Genomic DNA, 16,924 nt, shown 5'->3' on the forward strand with positions numbered 1-16,924 from the left:
GGAGTAGCATAGAGAGAAGTAACACCATCGTTCATCATCAGCAAAACCTTCATCTGCCCCAGCTGCAACAAATCATGTCTCTCCCGTATCGGTCTCTACAGCCACAGCAGGTGCTGTAACCTTCCAACAGTTTGACTTCACCCCCAAAGGTTCATTTCTCCATTGTGTCCCTAGACAGACAGATCCTAACCAACCATAATGGATGGCCATCTGTCAGGGGTTCTTCAGCTGTGATTCCTGCATTGCAGGAGGTTAGACTGGATGATCCTTGGGTTCCCTGCCAACTCTACAATTCTGTTATTCTAATGTTTAAAAATCCATGCAAGAAGCAAAGCCAGTAGCAATAACAGAACCCAAAGTGTCCTATTCAGGAGGCCTGGTGTGCTGGACAGAGGGGGAGCTCTCAAGGATCCACATTGCCTGGGCTACAGTTGCAAGGAAGATGCCTGCCATTTGTTCTGGGAGCTGCATAGGAAAATGTGTGTGCATCTCTTTGAGGGTGGGACAGAAGCATGTCTCAAGTTTTAATGCACAAAAGTTAGTCTTAAGAACAAAAAAAGAGCCTGCTGGATCAGGCCAGTGACCCATCTAGTCCAGCATCCTGTTCTCACGGGAGCCAACCACATTTTCACTCTGCCACCACAGCATATTAGCACCCAATGCCATGTTGTGAGCTGCTTTGAGGATTTCAGTCAAAAAGCAGGATACAAATCTACCAAATATATAAAGATTTGGGGAAACCCTAGTCTAGCATCATTTGCACGTAACAGGTTTTGGAAAAGCAAACGTAACTAGGCACTGAAGTGTTGCAGACCTGTATAGCCTCAGAAGTGGCAGGGCCCTCAAAGGTCATTGGCTGATGCAGGAAATCCTCTCCTACAACAGAGGTGGGCATCTAATTGCTTCTTAAAAACGTTTAACAATGAAGAACCTGCCACCTTCCCAGGCTCTACTCTTAAAACAGCTCATGCTATCAGGGAGTTCTTTCTAACATGTAATTGAAATAGTCTTCCTTATACTGTGAAATTGCTTGTTCTGGTCCAGTTTAATAAATAAAATAAATAGACAGATACAGAGAAATTGCTCCGTCACCTATGTGACAGCTGTTCAATATTTGAAGGTGACTGGTTATCATAGTACCTCTCCTGCAGACTACTTATAAGCAGTGCCTTCCATTTTTCCACATAGCTCTTGGTCTCCAGGCCCCTCACCAGCTGGTTGGAGTGAGAAGTGTTCAGGCTACCTGTATTTTTAAGTGCAGCATTTTAAAAGGCTGCAGAGAGGATTCCTATCTGTTTACATGCCTCTCTACAGTTGAAACTTGTTCTGCCTTTTTTTTTGGCTGGTTTTGTTCAAACAGAAACCATTCCAGAAGGCCTCCTTTTAACCCTCATGACTCATCAAAACACAGATAAACCACATTCCTTTTGCTGTTGTGCATGGAGGTTCCCAGCAGAACTTGGCAGACGTCTTTGCACTCTCAGATATTTGAACGAAGATTCTTTCACAGAGGGAATCTCAGTTCCTTATCAAATGCTTGCAATTCCTTGCAAGCAAACCTGCCTTCCTACAGTGGCATTTCCTTTAAGGTTAGACCTGCCAGTTGCCCCACAGTTGAAAGGGTTCTGTCTGCAAAAAAAGTACCAGCCCGCCTTTTCTGTCAGCTTGAGGCAGCTAACAATTAATAGTCTTAAAACAAGGCAGTGAAATTTTATGGCATGTCTGGCCAGACAGTGCTCTGTTCCCAGGGTTCTACCTGGGAGAGGAGGTAATGAGGCTGGATCAAATAAACGCTGGGTTTCATAGTGCAATTGCTAGACGTGGCTTCCTAGTAAAAAGTGCCTCATGTGCAGTTTCCCTTCCCTATTTCTTCACCATCTAGATTGAGCGCCGTCTCGACAACGTGAGGTCCGTATGCCACACTTCCTGCAAGAGGCTAGGCATGTGTTTGCATGGGCAGTCTGGAACAGATGCAGAAAAGAGACATGTAAGTGCCAACCCCTTCCAAGGAGAACTGTGCACCAGATTAGGCCAAGCTGAATCAGGCCAGTTCGATGAGATCCATGTTTTGGCAGAGTCAGGTAGCGACACCCAGAGATCAGTCCAGGTTGAGCTGCACGAGTGATCTGGGGCTGTCGGAGCTGGAAAAAGAGGTTCGCAGCTCACAGTTCCCAAGCTGGGGGAGCAGACCCCAACAGGTTGAATCCACGGCTCGCCAGCTGGTCCACATCCCTACTTCCAAGTTCCTCACTCTTCAAGTCTGTCCTTCCCAAAGTTCTCCTGTTCCACTGGGCTCCTCTTTCTCTTCTAAGCACTGCACAGAGCTCATCCAGATGTGCTGCCCAACATCTGAAGGAAAAAGGGATGCTTGGCTCCTGTTCTGGCCAGTCAGCCGTCCTTCAAAAACCTCTGTAATTTCGTAGAATCTCTCAAGTTCTCCTGACCCTGCCATGATGCTCTTACTCCCCATTACTTTTGCACGTGCTATTTTCTGGGTTTAGTTCCTAACCACATTGTTACCTCCACCCCGGCAGGCCAAATATGACCCACTGCACACCTGACATAATATACAACATCAGTTGTGGGCAGGTGAGTGCAGTTCAGGGAAGCTGGCTTCACGGGCCAAACAGGAACCCTAGTGGGCCAAGTTTGGCCTCCAGGCTGGAGGTTCCCCTCCCCTCCGTCTTGCATAGAAATGTTGCACATTAGACTTCTTTAACAGACCTAACTGCCTCCTCTGTCATTGCTCACTCAGCACCACCCAGAGCCCTATCTTAGCTGGCAGTTGTGGAGTTCATGCTGGGAGCAGTCAGGGGACTCCAGCACTGCAGGTGCTGGCCACGCTTTGAGGAACAGGGGCTGCTTGTGAAGGCTCAGAGTGCACCAGCCCTTACAAGTCTCTCTGTACATGATTGGCTTCCTGCACCCAGCATCTGGGCTTATCTTGAGAGAGGCAGATACAGGAAGTACCCACAGGTCCCTCTTTTCCCCAATAGAAGTTTTAACTGAAATCACTCCCTCTCAGTCAAAAGGCCAAAAAAAAGCCCCTTTGAATTATAAACAAGGGCTTTTGATTGCAGGCAAGTAAAAAGAGGAGTGGCTTTAAAGACATAAAGTAAAGGTAAAGGTACCCCTGCCCGTACGGGCCAGTCTTGACAGACTCTAGGGTTGTGCGCCCATCTCACTCAAGAGGCCAAGGGCCAGCGCTGTCCGGAGACACTTCCGGGTCACGTGGCCAGCGTGACATCGCTGCTCTGGCGAGCCAGAGCCGCACACGGAAACGCCGTTTACCTTCCCGCTAGTAAGCGGTCCCTATTTATCTACTTGCCCCCGGGGGTGCTTTCGAACTGCTAGGTTGGCAGACGCTGGGACCGAACAGCGGGAGCGCACCCCGCCGCGGGGATTCGAACCGCCGACCTTTCGATCAGCAAGCCCTAGGCGCTGAGGCTTTTTACCCACAGCGCCACCCGCATATTAAGACATACACAGTCTTAAATGATTCTCCACATTTGTTAATCTGAAAAAATGCTGCCACCCATCACAGGTTCCATCTTCACAGTTGCTGGAGAGAGTTGGAATTGATGCTCCAGCTCACAAGTTGATGGACTAGGAACACAAGAAGAGCCTTGTAGCTGGATCAAGCCCAAATGCCCATCTCGTCCAGCATCCTGTTCCCATAGGGGCCACCCAGATGCCCCAGTGGGAAGCCTGAGTGCAACAGCACTCTTCTGTTTTGCCATTTCCAGCAACTGGTAGTCAGAAGGATGCTGCTTCTGACAATAGAGATAGAAGATAGACATCAGTGTTAATAGCTGTTGAAGACTGTGGCACTGTCTGTTAAGTGTGGTACACTCAGTCATCAGGTTAGCCTCCCCACTCACCCCGCCCAATGTCTCATTTTAAATCCTGTGCACATCATCTCGGTCTGACCCACCTAAGCTCCACTTCCTTTCCTTCCCCTTGTCATCACCATTGTCCCACCATCTTTTTCCTGGTGCCCAAGTTCAGCAGCCACAGGTTGCTACTCGCAGTAGACCCATTGGATTTATTGAACCTAAGTTAGCCATATCCTTTTAACTTAAATGGTTCTATTCTCTCAGTAGGAAAGTAGCATCAGACCTGGCATTTCCTTAACCCCAACGATAGCAGTATTTGTTTTCTCTCCACAGAAAAAGCTTCCTCTCACTGCTTTTGCTCAGAATATGCAGGAAGGCGCTCTGCAGCTAAGCGATGAAACTTTGCTGGGGTAAGGGTTGCATCACTGTTATTTTTCCTGGTCATGGTCATTTGTCGTTTGGTCAGATATAACCAGTGACTTAATTTTATGCATGTCAGGCAAATGCACCAATTCAGTATTTTTTTAAAAGAATACAAGCTAAAACAGATCTCATGAATTTGCTCCTGAAACTTTGGTTTTAAGTGTAAAAACGAAAACCTTACATGACTCTCCTGTAAGTAGCCCTGGAGATCAAAGGAGTTCTCATTACCTCTTTCCTTTCTCCCTCCCAATGCTTGGAATCCACCCATCTAATGCAACTGTGTATTCTTCTTTGTTTTAAGGAAAATGCTGGAGACTTGTGGTGAAGCAGAAAATAAGCTAGCAATGGAACTCTCTCACCATGAGGTGCAGGTTGAGAAAGATATTTTAGAGCCACTGAACCTCCTCTCAGAGGTAAGTTGCTTTTGCCGCTGTCCATAACCCAAGCTTGACCCGCTCCCTAAAATGACACAATCGTTGAGACCCGCCAAGAATCGGGTGTTGCTTTGTGTGCACTTAAGACAAATATAGCTGTCTGCACAACAAACGTCTCAACTGTCAGCTTCCTGTCGTCTTACCCTTTCAGACGGAAATCCCCAACATTCAAAAACAGAGGAAGCAGCTTGCAAAACTGGTGCTGGACTGGGATTCTGCAAGAGCCAGGTAATACAAACACACACACACACACACACACACACACACACACACTTTCCTCTTCCTACTTCAGCACAGGAAATACCAGGATTCCATCATGGCTTTGGGGCATCCTTCTCAGGAGACTTGGCTGCTACGTAAGGCCGCATCCAGTCAACAAAAACCTTTCCATCTTGGTCCACTGCATTTGGGGAAGAGACATTTTAGCCTTGTCTCCTTGCTTTCCTCTGCTGCTCAAGATGACTTCCAGCTCCCCAGACACCATGTGTCTATCTGTCTTGTCATAAGGACATATAGCTGGTGGAATGGAGTGTGTGTTGGCAGGTGCATAAGACAGGGAACTGTAACACTAGAACTCGTGAACATCCAACGAAGCTCAGCATTGGAAAATTCAGGACAAATAAAAGGAAGTCCTTCACACGGCATAAACTGTGGAACTCGCTTCCATAGGAGGTAGTGATGGCTTCAAAAGAGGACTGGACATATTTGTGGAGGATAAGGCTATTGGTGACTGCTAGTTTTGATGGCTGTGCTCTGCCTCCATAGTTGGAGGCAGCAATGCTTCTCAATACCAGTTATCACTGGAAACTGCAGAGGGGGAGAGTGCTCTTGTGCTCAAATCCTGCTTGCTGGTTTTTCATAGGGGCATCTGGTTGACAACTGTGAGAACAGGATGCTGGGCTAAATGGACCATTGGCCTGATCCAGCAGGGTTGTCTTATGTTCTCATGCATCCTAGTGGCCGCAGGTCAGGCCATGAGTTGGCCTTGTGACTAATCTGTTTGGCTTGCTTTTTGCCACAGGCCAACCCAATTTCACATCCCCAAACTTGCTTGCAGATCTCTGTTCAATTATGGACTTCTCCAAATTTTGCAATGCAGTTTCAGTCTCCCCAAAATATACATTTCACATATAGAAGTGCATGCAGAACACATACTTTAGGCAGAAACGCATTGGAAAAAGAAATTTCCTTTTGCATTTGGCAAAAGAAAGGCAAGCAGACAATAGTGGATGCTACAAAAAAGAATATGAGCAGCACATTGCTATAAAAAAAACCCCAACAAAGGCCACCACCAACAAAGCTTGAAATACTTTAGTAGCAAGATACCAGCTAGGAAAGCTGTTGGGGCTTTGGATGACAAAGGAGACAGAGGCTCCCACAAGAGGCAGCAATGGCCACCAACTTGGCTGGCATTGAATGCCAGTTGCTGGAAGTTGCTAGTGGAGAGATTTCTGTTGTGCCCAGGTCCTTCTTTTAGGCTTCTCCTAGGTATCTGGTGGGACACTGTGAGAATAGGATGGTGGCCTAGAGAGACCACTGGCCTAATCCAGCAGGAAGTTTAAGTTATTGGGTAAAATAATTGAAATGCATTTTTAAAAACCATATTTTTTCAGGTAGCAGTTGCACAGAATGAATCCAATTTACATGGCTTTTATTCCATGAGTTCTTTCAGTAAGTGTGCAAAAAACCAGGCCAGGGCAGACCTGTGATTGAGCACCAGGAAAACTTGACATGGAGCAGACTTAGGCTGGTCCATTGGTTCCACAAAGCAACACACTTCTTTAGCCAGACAGGATCCTGGGCTTGGGCTTCTGAACCCACCTGTGCCTGTGCCCATGCTTGTGCTGCTTCCCATGTTCTGTACCCTGCTTGGCACACTGCAGGCACCACAAAGTGTTTAGCAGAGGGAGGGGGGAAGTAGATTGGAGACCTGTGATCATTCCTCATTGTTTTCCCTCTCCGGTGCTCTTTGTGCAAGAAGAATAATTCTGATCTCTCTTGTGCAGATGGAACCAAGCCCACAAAACTTCAGCCACCAACTTCCAGGGGCTTCCGTCTAAGATAGATTCCCTCAAGGAGGAGATGGATGAAGCGGGAAATAAAGTTGAGCAATGCAAGGTGCGTTGAGAACTATTGGAACACTTCCCCAGGGAGAACTGGGCTGCATTCATACCATTCATTTAAACCACACACACAAAGAGTCCTGGCAACTGCAGTTCAACCCTCACAGAACTACAATTCCCAGCACCCATAACAAACCACAGTTCTCAGGATACTTGCTGGTGTGTGTACTTCAAATATAAGGCGTGTATTCAGTCTTGGGCTATTTATTCTGTTTATTTATTTGAAATTATCTAGAGTCTTTGCCCAATATCTCCTTTCCCACCTGGATTCACAGATCTGCAGGGGAGGCCTGACCTCCTTATCTGGCTTCTAAAGACATTGTCCAGTTTTCCCCCCAGAGAAAATGCATCCACCCGTCTCCTTTCTGCTGGGCTGTATTTTCTACCTCACGTCTTCTGTTACCAGCCTTCTCTTCCACTTAGTGGACATGTAGTGCAAAACATTGTCGGCCCAGAACTTGCTTGTCTCTACAACTAACCTCCTGGCCAGGAAAGTCTAGCTCCCCTTAGCTATTGTTTTGAGAAGGCAATAGGAGGCATGATTTGGCTAAATTCTGGGGGAGGGCTTGTGGGTATGTGCCACCCCAATAATTCAAGAACTGATCCTATGGGTCACATCCTGCACTGGGGAAGGGAGTTTAGGGGCACGGAACCCCTCTAATTTACTAGCACTCACCATGGCTATTCCTTCCTGTAAATCCTTACTCTACAGCTAACTCTGTGTATCTCTGCTCACACATACATGGCCCAAAAGTGTGCTAAGAGAAGCCAAATCCTGTGATCAAAATAAATTAGGCAAATTAGTGTATATTAGCAACCTCTTCCTATATTTATTACTGTGTCACCCTGCTGTTTTGTATCTGTTACTTGCATTGCATAATTTATTGAGGTTCTGCTAGTGTTCAGCAGGGTCAAGGAGCCATGCAGAGGCTCAACTGCTGGAACTTTTCCACGGTTGGAGGCTGTAATGCTTCTGAATACCAGTTGCTGGGAACTGCAGGAGGGGTGAAAGTGCTCTTGTGCTCAAATCGTACTTGCCAATTTCCCACAGGCATCTGATTGTCCACTGTGAGAATGGGATGCTAGACTACACAGGCCCCCTTTGGCAGGCTAGCCTTATATTCTTATGCCCAGGCACCCTCTCACACCACACATTTTGCTGTACTAGGGGTGGGAAACTTCAGGCCCAGGGGCCAGATGTGGCCCTCCAAGCCTTCTTCTCTGGCCCTTGGGACCTTCCACACCTTTTACCAGCCTTTTATTTCCCTCCCCTTGTGTGGCTTTGCCTAGCTTTCATGTGGCTTGAATTTTAATGTATCTTTTTTTAAAAAAAAAAAAATATTTAATTTGGGTGGGTGGGTGGGTCTTGAAGCTAGGCTACTGTGCAAAGGCAAAATTTTGCATCTATTGCCCTTCCCATCACTAGCATTTGGCCCCCAGAAGGTTGCCTAGAAGGAAATGTGGCCCTGCACTACGCACTGCCTACTGTATTGCCAAGCTTGGTGTGTATGCGTTTACAGCCATATCAATATTATAATAATGGATAGAATTATGTTTCTGTAAAGCAGATAGGCCAAGGAATATTTGACCTGATGTGTGGCTATGCATATGGAACAAGGGGCCATTGATGTGCAGAATTTGCACAGCATGATGGGATTGTGCATTGGGAGGTGTTCTGGCCTGATTGCTGGTGGACAGGCAGCCCAGGGAGGGGGCAGTTTAAGCTCCCGGGTTTTGCATTCCTGTCTTCTTCTTGGAAATGTGGTGCCTTCCATGGGCTTTGCTGTTGCTGACTTGCAGTTTGTCTCGTTTTCCCCTCCTCCTCTGCCCGAAAGGATCAACTTGCAGCGGACATGTATAACTTCATTTCCAAAGAAGGCGACTACGCCCGCTACTTTGTCTCTGTGAGTACCTCTCTCTCCTCCGAGAGCTCTTCCTTTCTGCAGACATACATTTCACATGCTTATTCCGACTGCCTGTGTGGTGTTGTTGTTGTTGTTGCTGTTGTTCTTGTTGTGTTCATCCAATGCTAACTTTTTGTTTTTAAAATGTGGGTTCTATTCTCAGTTATTAGAAGCCCAAGCAGATTACCATAGAAAAGCATTAGCAGTCTTAGAAAAGGTGCTCCCTGAAATCCAGGCCCATCAAGGTAAAGTAAACCTGTGCTCTGCCTCCTGCTTTTGCCTGTGCCACCTTTGCACTCTCCTCCTCTGACTTTTTCTTTTTTATTCTCCCCCTTTGGCATGCCATCTTTCTGGAATAAGGACACGGGGCCTTTCTTAATGACACCATCTTCCCAAATTGCCCCCCATCCTCTCTGCAGCTGCATTTCTGACATTCTTCCAAGCCTCTATTAATACACTAACAAACCATGATGGATTTGGTCTGAAACTCCTCAGGGGGCAGCGCCATGCCATGAGCCTGCCAGATCCACCCCTTGGCTTGCCCACCCAGAGCCACCACCTCTCCTGGCCACCTTTTGCTTTTTGGATTGCCATATTTAGGAATCTACAAAGCTGCCTGATACTACCTAGGCTAGTATTATCTCTTGAGTGGCAGCAGCTCTTCAATGTCTCAGGCAGAAAGAGGAGGTGTTTCCCAGCCTTGAGATGCAAAGGTTTGAACCTGAGACTCTCTGTATTCAAAGCTACCAAGCTGTGGCCCTCCCTTCAGGGTTGGGCTTTCAAGAGGCCGTTCAGAAACTTGGAAGCAAGCGAGGTGCCTTTGGGGAGTGAGTAGCAGGGCAAGGGCAGCCTTCTCCATCCTTTCAGATGTATCCTAGTAGGATTGTACGGTGCTGGGAATGTTGGGGGTTGCAGTCCAAAACATTTAGAGGGAGCCAGGTTGTCTAAGCCTGACCTAGAGTGACAGGGAGGGACAGGTGAGTAACAGGCATTGCAGGGTGCTGGAAAAGACTCTACAGGCCACCTGTCAATGAATCCTAAGTCAGAGGAACAAAGGAGTTGCCTTGCAAGAGCCGACAATGGATTATATCCAACTTACTGCAGGTAGACCCGTTGAAATTAATGGACTGAGGTCAGTCGTGCCCATTAAGTTTAATGGGTCTAGTTTGAGTATGGCTTCCTTTGGAGACAGCCCCAAAACTGCTACTTGCTTTCTTTCCAGTAGCCAGGTGCTTCCAGAGGAAGCCCACAAGCAGGGCACTGAGGCGGTGACCTCGGTGCCTTCAATTCAGAAGTAGACTGCCTGAGTACATGGAGGTTCTATATGGCAATAGTTTCCCACTCCCTCTATTTCTATAGTACAGGGGCAAATGACAGTTCTCGTGTAGCCATCACAGTACCATCCAAGTGCAGGAGAGGTTATTGGTAAAATATCAGCAGAAACAATTCCAAAGTTTGAAGAAGTGTAAAAATATTTAGGAGAAAATCATCCTTAAGGCAGTGGGAGATTGTGGGTGGTGCTCAGTGTTAAATGAAAGCTTGTGGGAGGAAGAATGAAATGGAGTATCCTGGAGTAGGGCTGTGACAGTCCTGGCTGCTGTGTCTACTCATCACAATGCGTATGTGTGCATGTGCAGCCTGACACTAAAGTGCAGAATAATCTAGGCTGGGGATACTAACAGCTCCTCACATCATCAGAGCAAAGTGTAGACTTAATAGCAAGAGAGAGAGGGAGAAGTAGAGGCTCAGTGGGCCTGATTGGGCCTGTGGTCTTTAAGTGGCTCTTTGCAAACCCATCAACCATCTGATACACGGAATTGCACTGGAGTCTTCCTGGTCTCTCTGAAGAAGTATGGTGGCAATTTACATTTGAGCAGGAGAGGAATACGTCAGCCATTCTGCTTTGGCCGGCCCTTGCAGTCCTATCCAAATGCTGCTGCATGTCATTTGGCGATGAGCCGGAAGATAGCCTGTGCTCTGCTCCTCTCCATGTTGATGCACTTCATCTTCTGCCCAGGAAAGGGGCTTGGGAAGTGTCCAGTTGGGTGCTGGTGGTTCTGTGCACCCTTGTGCCACGGCAATGTGGCAGAAACATCAAGAGCCTTGGAGTGACCTCAGACATCTCATTGCTAGCACTTCCTGCATAACTAACAGTCTGCTGATGCTCTTAACTCCTCCATCTCTTCAACTAGAAGAGCAAATAATAGTTAAAAAGTGTTTTCCTTGGCAGATTGGGGAGAAAAGAAGCTGGCTCATGCAAAACGATATGCAAGAGCCATTTAAAAAAAAAAAAAAAACTATTTCCTCCGTATTGCAGTGTTGACAAAGGTAAATTTGGATTGCTATAATGATAGCAGCTCTTCTGTCTTGGAGAGTAGATTGAACAGCCTTCCAAACATTTAATCTGTCAACATTGTGGTTTCATGTTTGCCTAAAGGGGCAGGTTCCGCACCTTTATATCCTGTGAGCAAATCCTGTCTAAAGTCAGCCAGGTGACGTCATACTGCGCCTTCCTCTTGGAGCCAGTTCACACCCCTGTTTAGGTGTGTACTGATTTGCTCTTGACACAGGCTGAGTGTTCAAATCTTGCTGGCCTTTGGAACAGGGCAGGTAAGCAGCTGGCAAAAATACGGCTGACTTGAGCCTTTCTGCACCAGGTCAACCTGCTTCTGTGCCTGTGGCAAGCTAGTCTGCTCTAGCTTCACTCTACAGGAAGACCTCAAATTGTGGACACCATATAGAAAAACCCAAATAGGGTGGGTGAGGAGAATACGTGTGCAGAGGCACAATGGAAAACTTGGTCCCTGTGAGAGGAGAAAATACTTTGATCTGCAGTGGGTTTTCTTCAATAACTGCCTCAGTCACAATGTTTAAGATAGCTTTTATTTGGTCAGAACAACAGCGGCTGCTGGGGAACCCATAAAGGTGTGGTGCCCACAGGACTAAAAGTTACACAGTCTTATATAGAGGCATTCCCTTGCCTTTGTGTTACACATGTGCCAAAATTAAGTCACATTCTCAAAGGAAAGCAGACCTAAATTAGCAGGAAGAATTCTGTGTCTTTCAATTTGGCTCAACGCTGCATTTTTCCTGCAAAACCTTTCACATAAAAGCTACCTATCAATGTATACATTCGTATGTTCATCCACTACACAATCCCACCAATGCGGTGATCATGCAACTTACCATTTCGTAGGGACAGTTTGTGACCCAAGCAGTGTGGCCTATGCTAATTGGATTCTGGGACACAGAAGGGAATTTGTTCTCAAAGACCCACAGGAAAGCCTAGTTTCATAGCAAGCAATCAGTTGCAAATCCCCACAGACTGGTGGGTGGTGATTTCATTTTGCTAACAGCTTGCAGTTCTGAGCTTGCACTGAGCATCTCAAAGCATGAATGGCACTCATCAAGGAGGCCATGTGAATTTGTCCTTCAGGAAAAGCCTGGCTTTTTTGCACAGGATTCAGTAGCCAAGTCTTTGGCGAATATGATTGCTTGAATTGTGAGCCCTGGCATCTAGAACTGCATCAGCCGGTTGTACAGAGATGGGCAATATTCGAGGGCATTGGCTGTCGGCAGGGTTCTTCTTTTCTTTTTTTTACAATGACTTTGCACAGGCTTGGCATCCTTGCTGCTCTCTCAGAGGAAAATTTAAAGGGCTTTGCCAAGTGAACGGTTCAAAGCTGCTCATATCATTGCTCACTGCTACTCCAGATTCCCTCCTTTTACTGCTTTGCAGTAGTGTTGCTGACTGTTAATTGTTCCTCTTTTGCTAGACAAGTGGAGTGAGAAGCCAGCTTTTGGGACTCCCCTGGAAGAGCATCTCAAGCGCAGCGGCCGTGAAATTGCCCTCCCGATTGAGGCATGTGTGATGATGTTGCTGGAAACAGGCATGAAGGAGGAGGTAGGTTACCCATCGTCTCACTGTTGCTCAGTGCCCTCCAGGTGCTTTGAACTACAACTCCCATCATGTTGGAAGTTGCAGTCCAAAGCCTTCTGGAGGGCATCAGGCTGGGCAAGTGGCAGCTTCAGCCGCTCTCCCCCTTTTCCAAGCTAAATATACCCTTCAACCGTTCCTCATCAGGCTTGGTTTCCAGACCTTTGATCATCTTGGTCGCCCTCCTCTGCACACATTCCAGCTTGTCAACATTCTTCTTAAATTGTGGTGGCCAGAACTGGACACAGTATTCCAAGTGAGGTTTGACTAAGGCAGAATAGAGTGGTTCTATTACATCCCTTGATCTGAACACTATACTTTTGTTGATGCTGCCTAGAATAGCATTAGCTTTTATTAGCTGAATCACACAGTTGACTCATGTGAAGCTTGTGGTCCACTAAGACCCTTAGTTCCTTTTCACAGGTACTACTGGCAATCCAGGTGTCTTCCATCTTATATTTGTGCATCTGATTTTTCCTGCCTAAAGGTAGAACCTGACATTTGTCCCTGTAGAAATACATTTTGTTGGTTTGGACCCAGCTCTTTGTTCTGGCAAAGCAAAGTAATGCGTATTTAATTGAACTGAATGTTGACACCTTTGAGACGGAACGAACTGCTTGGTGTAAGGTGCAACACCTTAGCAGGTGCTGAAGGACATTTTGTCATGGTGCAGAAACTGTCCCCGTTAAGAGGATTTCTCATTTCCGTCATGACACAGGGCTTGTTCCGGATCGCGGCTGGAGCTTCCAAGCTAAAGAAGCTGAAAGCCGCGCTGGACTGCTCCACCTCGCAGCTGGACGAGTTCTACTCTGACCCTCATGCCGTGGCAGGTAGGTTGTTTCCAAGAGAACGGAATTGTATGTTCTGGGGGCATGGTTCAGGCTTCATCACAGATAAGGTATTCATGGCAAAAGCAACAGGGCCGGCACTCAGGTGTGAGAGGTGCAATGCAGCCATGAATGCCATAACATAAGAACCCTTCTGAATCAGGCCCATCTAGTCCAGCATCCTGTTTTCACAGCAGCCAACCAGATGCCTCAATGGGAAACCCAAAAGCAGAATTCAAGCACAAGAGCCCTCTTGTCTCGTGTGGCTTCTGGCAACTGGGATTCAGAAGCATTGCTGCTTCCAACTATGAAGGCAGAGCCCAGCCATCATGTCTATTAGCCATTGATAGCCTTCTCCCCCATGGTTTGTCCAATCCTCTTTTAAAGCCATCCAAGATGGTGACTTATCACTGCCTTCTGTGGAAGAGAGATGCACTGCCATCAACCATCCCCTGCTGTAGTGTTGCTGTAAGTCAGGGTTGGGAAAATTGAAGCCCTCCAAGGGGGCGTTGGACTGCAGCTCCCAGCAGTCAGCATGGCCAGTAATCAAGGATGATGGGAGCTGTAGTCCAAACAACACCTGGAGGGCCACAGATATTCCCCATCTCAGCTATCAGCAACCAAGACCAGCACAGGACGCTCTTGTGTTGGGTGCCCTGGCTAAGGCCACTTCTGCCGTTCTTCAAACATAAATAAGAAAATCTTCAAAGACAGAAAGCTCTGAAATATGTCTCATTTGAAGGGGAAATGCAGCTCTCTTGGTAACATTGAAAGCATAACTTGAAAGTCCTGCCCCTCAAGGGATCTTTGTTTCGAAATTGTAGTTGAATTGATTTTCCCTGCTCCTGTGTTTATGTCCTACCTCGGCTGCTTTTCATATTGCATCTGGTATTTTTATTGTATTAGTTTGTCTTATTGATTGTAATGCTGCCTGGAGAGTTTTGTTGGTTTAAACAAAAAACAAAAAAAACCTTACTCTAAATAAAAGGTCATTCAGACACTGATTTCAGTTAGCAGAGGAGAATGCCAGCCTTCCTAGCAATAACTCTAGTTCTGGGGCAGCTGCTTTGGATTTCTCTGTTTTATTTATGCTCATAAACGTATATCCCACCCTTCCACAGAGCCCACAGCTTTGTCTGTGTACCTGCAGCTCCATGAATTTAACATTTAACACGAACAATTACATTTCATCCAGTCAGTCCCCTCAATGCAGATAGAAATAAGGTTTGTTTCATCAGCTTGCACTGTTGTGCAAAATACAACACCATCAGTTGGCAGTGACAATTGTGTCCTTGGTCACAGTGAACTCTGCAGGAACAAACTCCTCTTCTCCCAGGCTCATCCTCCTCATCCTTGACCTGGCACTAAACTCTGAATGCACTCGAATAAATGCAGGGAAGGTCTTGCTTGGTTGAAGGTAGCACCCCCTCCTTGACTTTCCAACGGGCTTCAAAGGCATTCAAACTATATTTTATATTTATTATATCTGTTATTTTTATATTCTGTTTTTCAGGCAAGCTTGGCCCCCAAGGCAGGTTACAATTAAAATTCATCACAGGATGCAATGTAAGGAAGTGTGTGTGTAGATAGATAGTTAGGAAGAGAAAGGATGATGTTTGCAGCTCACTGAACCCATTTTGTGCTCCTCTGGACATGGCCTTGCTGGCTAGTTTCTTCCATTGTTGCATTTTAACCCAAGCCAGTAGCTGAACCTGGATGCTTTGGAGGGTGCAGAGAAGCAGGTGGCCAAATCCCCCTTCCGTTCTCTGCCCAGTATGCCTGTCAAATGTTGCGGGAAGGCAGATGGGAAGTCAGGTTTGAGCTGGCCGCACCCTCTCTCCCCAGGCCACACCCCTCCAAAACTTGCTGGGATTTCAGAGGCAAGACCCCCAGCATGCCCCTGAGTTAGAGACTGGACAGTGCTAGTAGAGATGGTTGCCTAAGGCAGCCTAAATTGTTGAACCTTATTGTGGCGTTCTCCAGAAGGTCAGCTGCAGTCAGCTGGCCAGTTTGGTTCAGCCAAGGCATGGTGCGCATCGGAAGTGCAGATGGCCTCAGCCCAGTATACCTGAAGGAACATCTCCACCCCCATCGTTCTGCCCAGACACTGAGGTCCAGCTCCGTGGGCCTTCTGGCGGTTCCCTCATTGCGAGAAGCAAAGCTACAGGGAACCAGGCAGAGGGCCTTCTCGGTAGTGGCACCCGCCCTGTGGAATGTCAAAGATGTCAAAGAGATAAACAACTACCTGACATTCAGAAGACATCTGAAGGCAGCCCTTTTCAGTGAAGCTTTTAATGTGTGACATTTTAATGTATTTTTAATCTTTGTTGGAAGCCGCCCAGAGTGGCTGGGGAAACCCAGCCAGATGGGCGGGGTACAAATAATATGTTGTTGTTGTTGTTGTTGTTGAAGGGCCAGAGGCAGAGCTAGCTGCTCCGTCGGGGAGCATCCCGGGGGGGTGCTGCCCACAGTGATGTCACCCCCCCCCCTCAAGGCTGGCGCCCGGGGAGGGCCTCCCCCACCTTTCTCCGCTACTGGGAGGGGCAGCCAGCCTGGGTGCTCTGTGGGGCTCCCTTGGGGATGAAGCAGGCTTCATGTTCTTTAAGAACTCCCCAGGTATTTCTGCAAACCCAGCCCCTTTACCTGCACCATCTGAGCCTATCTTTTGTTTCTAGGTGAAGACATTAAATCTGTGCGCTTTCTTCATTTTTAAAAAACACAGTTACCAGCTGCCCTCCTTCAGATCTGGTTGCTGGCAGAAGGGGAGCCTTATGACAGTGTCTTGCAGCTCCACCTAGTGTGTGGCCTGGGTAGTGAACACTGCCGTGCCATTGGAAAAATTATAATCTTTCTCCTTCCCTTGAACATGAAAATAATCATTAATTAGGAATGTGCTTTTCTCCAGCTGCTAAAATTTGGGTTGTTATGCAGAGGGGAGAGAGGGAGCAGCCTCAACATTGAAAATTAGGTTTGTTAAGGACATTGAAGAAATGGCAAAGATTGAAGAGTAAATTCAGTTATGATATGGAGGCGGGAGGAAACATTTTTATTATGATTGGGTATTTATTAGGTTTGTGAGGAACATATATGGATTACATATTAACTACTATAACTTAGACTAATCTGAAATGGCGCTAACGATTCAATATTATGATTAGTGATTGCATTTATAAATGTGTACTATATTTCATTTTATTATAGCTATATTAGCATACTAGTGGCCTTGATGCTATTGTTGAGTATTTTAAATTGTGTTAACTTAGAATTCATCTGAAGAAGGAAGTTTGAATGTATTAGCTAGCAGTTAAGCCCAGGTTTTTGAACAGGGAGTTGATTGTGAAAATAGTTGGCATCTGTCTGCCTCGGGAGACAATGGAAGTATGCCTTCGAGGGTGAAAGAAAACCATTGGAGAGTTAACAGTGCCTGCTGTGGCTGTAGA

At 46.7% G+C, this 16,924-nt stretch overlaps 1 protein-coding gene across 8 annotated transcripts in view; it reads left to right on the top strand.

Annotated features, from left to right (window-relative positions):
- The window catches only part of ARHGAP17 (Rho GTPase activating protein 17), a 57,200-nt gene that overhangs the window by 24,576 nt on the left and 15,700 nt on the right, over window positions 1–16,924 (top strand). For all 8 annotated transcript variants that reach the window (XM_083413983.1, XM_083413981.1, XM_083413984.1 and 5 more), the window contains exons 3-11: window positions 1,883–1,987; window positions 4,170–4,246; window positions 4,561–4,672; window positions 4,845–4,921; window positions 6,700–6,811; window positions 8,652–8,720; window positions 8,884–8,965; window positions 12,497–12,624; window positions 13,376–13,487. In XM_083413983.1, the coding sequence (XP_083270109.1) occupies window positions 1,883–1,987; window positions 4,170–4,246; window positions 4,561–4,672; window positions 4,845–4,921; window positions 6,700–6,811; window positions 8,652–8,720; window positions 8,884–8,965; window positions 12,497–12,624; window positions 13,376–13,487 (874 nt within the window). The remainder of the gene's footprint in view (window positions 1–1,882; window positions 1,988–4,169; window positions 4,247–4,560; window positions 4,673–4,844; window positions 4,922–6,699; window positions 6,812–8,651; window positions 8,721–8,883; window positions 8,966–12,496; window positions 12,625–13,375; window positions 13,488–16,924) is intronic.

The sequence above is a fragment of the Podarcis tiliguerta genome, assembly GCF_965153285.1.
Source record: "Podarcis tiliguerta genome assembly, chromosome: 14".
In the NCBI taxonomy this organism is placed as follows: Eukaryota; Metazoa; Chordata; class Lepidosauria; order Squamata; family Lacertidae; genus Podarcis; species Podarcis tiliguerta.